Source organism: Clupea harengus, chromosome 1, assembly GCF_900700415.2.
Source record: "Clupea harengus chromosome 1, Ch_v2.0.2, whole genome shotgun sequence".
NCBI classification, from domain to species: domain Eukaryota; kingdom Metazoa; phylum Chordata; class Actinopteri; order Clupeiformes; family Clupeidae; genus Clupea; species Clupea harengus.
In genome coordinates this window covers 28022018-28028059 of record NC_045152.1, presented here as the reverse complement: position 1 = coordinate 28028059, position 6042 = coordinate 28022018, and the positions used below count along the sequence as shown (strand labels likewise).

The 6042-nt window shown below is 41.7% G+C and overlaps 1 protein-coding gene across 1 annotated transcript; it reads left to right on the top strand.

Annotated features, from left to right (window-relative positions):
- Positions 1-991: 991 nt before the first annotated feature.
- Positions 992-5952, top strand: zgc:55558. Its single transcript, XM_012821524.3, has 5 exons — positions 992-1284; positions 1881-1992; positions 2324-2502; positions 2767-2926; positions 3642-5952. Exons 2-5 carry the CDS (start codon positions 1882-1884, stop codon positions 3753-3755), a joined length of 564 nt encoding a protein of 187 aa, XP_012676978.1. The 5' UTR covers positions 992-1284; position 1881; the 3' UTR covers positions 3756-5952.
- The last annotated feature ends 90 nt before the right edge of the window (positions 5953-6042 follow it).

Below are 6042 nucleotides of genomic sequence, written 5' to 3'. Positions count from 1 at the left end.
CACTGATTCTCATAGCAGACACTTTTATCCAAAGCCACTTACAGTAGCCTACCATTAAGGTGAACACCTTATTGGCATGTGTGCTCCCTGGGCAACAACCCATGACCTTGGTGGTGTTACTTGATTCTACCAACTGAGGCCCACGAATTACAATCTATAGCTTTGCACGCCACCTGTGTTCAACACAGGCTACGGATGGAAGATGGTGTCCTGACGTACGCAGGGTAAAATTGACCAATCTGATTCCAAGCCTGGTATTATACAGTTTTTCCATCCTTTCATTCTCTCTGTCATTTCTATTTCTCTCCTCCCACTGAGTGCATCTGCTCTCCTCTAATCTTTGCCTGAAATCACCAAGATAATCCTCCCTCCATCTGTCAGAGAGAGAGGGAGAGAGACTCTATTGTACGAAAAAAATGTATGCAGCGACATTCTGTGGTGAAACTCTGAAAGACATCAATGCCTTTAAAATACAGAGTTCGTGGTGACCAATCAGAACACACTATGATTACAGTAATGTGATTGGTTAATCCAGTCCTGTGATGGGATTAGGGTGCGGTTTGACGGGGTGAAATTTCAGATTTGGGGTTTATTCACTAGTGTCCAGTTTTTGTTATCGCAATGAAAGAACGGCACTGCTGAACGATTTAAATGATTGTAAGTTAATTGTATGAACTACAAACGTGTGAAATCTAAAAATACTCAAAATCATTTCGATTTTAATTTATTACAATTGCAAACACCCTTTATATAAATCTGAGTTGAGGAGCACACTATACCAACCAGACACGTCCGTCTTTACACCTCTAGTCGTTATTCATTGGCGTATATATCCACAACGAAGGCGGGGAATAATGGGGAATTAGTAAAAGACAACTCGCAGTAATTGGACAATCCATACTTTCGTCATTTTTGTTCCAATTACATCGACACTCTAGTAAGAAACTTGAACACGAATGGCTGTTGGTCCATGAAGTCCCGCCTATTCTCACCCACAATGAATCTCAAAGCTTTGGAAAAGATAAAGCCACTACCGATTTCTCCGGCTTCTGAAATTTCTTTTCGGATTTCTTAGAAATATAATAGCTTTGGTATCTATGATTTACGAATGGGTTCGTCGATGTGGAAAAGACAATTAATGTGTTTGTAAAGTTGCTAGTAGCTGGTTTCTTATTAATAAGGAAGAACGTATTCAGGCTATGTGGCTCCCCGATTAGCTCCATAATTTCATTCTCAAGTCACGGCGAGTTTAACCGGAGAAAATTACCAGAAAGCACGTTGAAGGTAAAAATGGTTGCTGTTTTATTCTATATGATCTTTTGTAAATAAGTTCTTTGTTGCAAAAGCAATTGTACACGTTAGCTAGAAGCTATCGGATGTGGGTCAAACTCCGGCTCAGTGTTTTCAGGTCATGTCTTAACCACACTTGCAGTTTGTAGCTAACGTTAGCCAGTCTGCTAACTAGCCAGTTTGCTAGTTGAGCAGAGTGCTTAGCCGCCTTCTGTGTCTGTGCTGTGATTTTTTTTTTTTTTTTTGCGATTAGCGAGCTGTCTATCTATCAAACAATCACCAACAATTCTCCATCTTACATACGCATGGAAATACGTGCGTGTTTACATTGTGCTTTAGTAGACAGTTAGTTTAAATTAACGTTAACTTCGCAAGCAGTTTTCGTGTGAATGTCAACCATCATCAAAGTGATTGACAGGCGAAGACAAACGTACCTTGTAGTCAAACTAGTTTTAACTGCTAGTTTGTTGGAGATTAATCTGTACAATAGTCCTGCAGTTAGCATCGAATTATAGTATCTAATGCTAAGGCTGACCTCTCTTTGCATATCTCGCTTAACGTTACCTGTATTCTCCCGTCTCTGTCCTCAGGATGACCGAATACAAGCTGGTGGTGGTGGGAGCTGGTGGTGTGGGGAAGAGTGCTCTGACTATTCAGCTCATCCAGAACCACTTTGTTGACGAATATGATCCCACAATCGAGGTGTGTGTTTGTGTGAAATCAGCCCTGTTATGTGCCAGATTAGTGATATAGACCTGTAAACAATACAACAAAGTAAACGTGCTAAGAACTGAGATGCTTGTCTAACCAATGTGTCTGTGTGATGTCAGTGTTTAGTGGTACCGTGGAGGTGTCTCATTACCAGTCTGTGTATAATACGTCTACATTAAACTAACTTCCATGACAAGGGTTTATTGAGTGTGGTCAAGCTCTTGATTTTCTTCCAGTGAATATTTGGTGTAAAGTCCTCATTTTGCCTCATAATTTGTGTGTGTCAGAGCAACGTAACTATGGTAGGTGTCTGTCTGTGTAGGACTCCTACAGGAAGCAGGTGGTGATTGATGGGGAGACCTGTCTGTTGGACATCCTGGACACTGCAGGTCAGGAGGAGTACAGCGCCATGAGAGACCAGTACATGAGGACAGGAGAGGGCTTCCTCTGTGTGTTTGCCATCAACAACATCAAATCATTTGAGGATGTACACCTTTACAGGTACACACAAACGCAGTGTCTACATGGTGGAACACCTGGGACAACCCTTGTGATTGAATCTTGTGCAAATATAAAGTGGTAAAGATAGGTGTACATATTCTCACACCCAAATATATATATATATATATATATATATATGAGAACCAACACAGCTCACCTTAACGTGAAATAAGTTTCACTATTTTCATGCTCCTCACCTCAGTGTGTTTATTAGATCAGATGTTTCGTGCTTGTTGACGAGTTGACTTTCCTGTGTCTGTTCAGGGAACAGATCAACCGCGTGAAGGACAGCGAGAACGTTCCCATGGTCCTGGTGGGGAACAAGAGCGATCTGAGCACCCGCACCGTGGAGTCGCGGCAGGCTCAGGAGCTGGCCCGCGGCTACGGCATTCCCTTCGTGGAGACCTCAGCCAAAACACGACAGGTAACCAGAGTAAAAGCATTATACATATTGGAGTTTTCACAGTTGACAAGACTATTAGGTCACAGCATATGGTGGCAGATAGATTCTTCGAAACAATGTCATAGGGTTTCTGAAGATACAAATTGTGTTTTTCAGCCTTTGAGTTTAATGCGAAGCTTACTACACAATACAATTCGCCGCATGCGATTTGTTCTCTCGTCAACCTCCACTTTGCTTTAATGATACTAAAGTGCATTTGTGTGCATTGCCCGATTAGTATCTTAGACTGTCTTCACTGAAATACATTTGAATTTGATCTAAAGCACGTTCCTATAAAAAAAAAAAAAGATTGACTCTACAATTCAGGTTTAAAAGAAAATACTGTTGTTGCTGATCTTAATGCTACTTCTTTATTGACTATCATAGTTTATCATAGATGTCACCCTTGTGGCCCAATAAGGGTCACTCTTAATTTGAGGTCCAAGTTGGATCGTCTATGCTTTGTGTTTGGTGGCCATAGGAGACACTAAGTTCTTCCACAGTGCAGTCATGTACGTCATGCTCCTGCATACATAATGTACACTTCGCATAGAGTATTAAACTTGAATACATGGACATACTATTGAACTGTAGGCAGTGCTTTACAATGGCCATGTTTTTAAAATCCCCACTTCCTAATTATTGTTGATATGAAATCCAAAGAAAACCATTACAGCTTTCCCTATCTTTTGCTCAGGGTGTGGAGGATGCCTTTTATTCCCTGGTGAGGGAAATCAGGAGATACAAGGAGACAAATCGCAGCAACAAGAAGAGCAAGAAAAACACACAGAGACGTTGCACTTTGCTATAGCACCACACTACTCTCACCCCCACTGATTGCATCTTATCATACCATGCAGACACACACACACACACCCTGCTATAGTGTTTTACATATGCCGACATCCTCATAAACCCCTTCTTTAGCACAATGTGCATACTGCATGCACACAGCCTCCGTTTGCACAACACACACACACACGTACATGCACACAGAAAGACTTGTTTCACTTTTACACACATTGCTGATTTAAGTGTCTAATTTGAGTGACTGTTTTAAAGAGACAGACAGACAGACAGAAGGAAGGAAGGAAGACTGGGACAGTGTTTTCGTCTATAACTCATTTCCATCTCAGACTGGCTTCCATAAGTAAAACAGAGTGCAGATTTTGTTTCGTTTTTTATTTTAGGTCCGTTCCATTGATTTCAACTGCTGGCCTACCCTTTGCATTTCGTGAAGCGCTAATCCGATAACTACAAAAATCATAAACAAACCTGTTTGTAAGGAACTCCGAAATCTGGAATTGATGATTTGAGTGACTCTTGTTAAGTGCAAAAGAAGGCAGATCTTGGGAGTGTCTATTGAACTGAATTGGTTTGAATAATGTTATTGGGAATACCTGTCATAGAAACTCATGAGAGAATTTCACCTGCTACTTTGGAAGGACCTGTACTGGTACAATTTTGTTGTCCAGTCATGTTGTGCAGGAAGATGGGTTTTTAACCAAGTGTTTTGTTGGGGTTCACTTATTATGACTAATCCTCCATGCGGTCCCTCCCTTGTTCACGGCCATCTAAAGATACTCCAGCGGTTCCTGATAACTTGCTCAGAACCAGTGGTGTGCCTCCATGAACAGGCACCCGCCCCCGTATGCTTAAGAAAATACTCCCATACAAGTTTGTTTCCTTCCTATTTTGACAGCACTGAGGAAACAAGTCCCCAGTGTAACTGTTCTACACACCACCCAAGTCTTTTCTGGGGCTTTAAAACCGAGGATATGCCAAGGATTACTGTTTTAGCTGTACCGACCATGCAGTCTGATGGTGGCCCTAGACGGCAACAGTGAAGTGCTGGAAAGATAGGAAGGAGGTTTTCGCGTTTGTTGGTGTCAGTGGCTTGCCGTTCCTGCAATGGAACAGTTCAGCTTTGTTATTTTTGAAGGGTGTCTTTTGGTTCAGAGAAGAGCGGAGAGGTCACTTCTCCACTGTCCGGCTCTGGACAGCTGAGGTCGTCAACTGGCCCAACTACTGCAAATTGAATCCATGTTAAAGTGGGTTAGCAAGCCAGCAGGTGTCAGTGGCTGCGATCTAAAGAACTCACTTATAGTGGTGGGGGGTGTATCTTAAAGTGGCATCTACCCGCTTTACCTGAAAATGTCAATAATGCACTCTGATACAACACTTTAAACTTGGTTATGAATCATGGTGCCTCCATTGAAATAGAACCCAGAATAGAATTCTGATTCTGTGGGCTCACGACTGCTAGGTCTCATGTCAAGAGTGAATAGGCAGTAGGTCAGTGATAGACAGACAGAGAGTGAGATGCTGTCTTGTACGTGTCCTGATACTTAACAGGAAGTTATGTGGAAATGTCCAGTTAGCGAGTATTTGGTCAGATACTTCCTCAAACCTCACCACGTTCAATGTAAATTGAGTGGCATGACTGGAAAGGCAAGTAAGGAGATGATGATGGTGGCTGATGTGAATGTGCGTCACTAGACAGAGTTTGAGGTGGTGGGTGTGATTCTGTATGAACTGAAAGTGAACACATGAGTGTGATCGCATAGAGACTATACAGGCTCAGTAGTTATAGAAAGTAATTGAGGGAGTTTGAATTCAAACAGCTGGGTCCTGCATTTGTTTCTTTTTGAACATCTGGGCAAGGCCCCCTAAAGGGAGAGATTACATTTGCCACTGAATTTTTTTTGGGGGGGAGGGTCTGAAATTTGGCTTTTTTTATGAATAAGAATACTACTGTGTGAATGATATTAATGTGAGGTTGTGTGTGTATGTGTCTTAAGAGCACTCTGTTGTCAGCTGACCTCAGAATGAATCATGTGACTCAATGTCTGTAGAGTAGTTTTAGTGTTCCCATGGCAACCGGACAGATGGACAGTCTTTAGGAAAAGTTTTGCCATGGGATCTGGATCTAAAACATTCCTCTCTTATAGTGACCAGATGTTGTAGAAAACCTTTGTTTGTGAATAAAAACATTTTTGGATAACTAAGCCAGTCTAATTTTTTTTTATATCTAGTGGCTTTGACACTACACTATGAAGGACTATGCCAGTCACTAAAATGTGATCTGTGTTTGTCTG

Bases quoted from the DNA above. Each gene is read 5' to 3' on its own strand.
- zgc:55558 (XM_012821524.3), top strand. From the start codon at position 1,882: ATGACCGAATACAAGCTGGTGGTGGTGGGAGCTGGTGGTGTGGGGAAG. The intron at 1,993-2,323 runs GTGTGTGTTTGT...CTGTCTGTGTAG, and splicing joins AATATGATCCCACAATCGAG to GACTCCTACAGGAAGCAGGT. The intron at 2,503-2,766 runs GTACACACAAAC...GTGTCTGTTCAG, and splicing joins GAGGATGTACACCTTTACAG to GGAACAGATCAACCGCGTGA.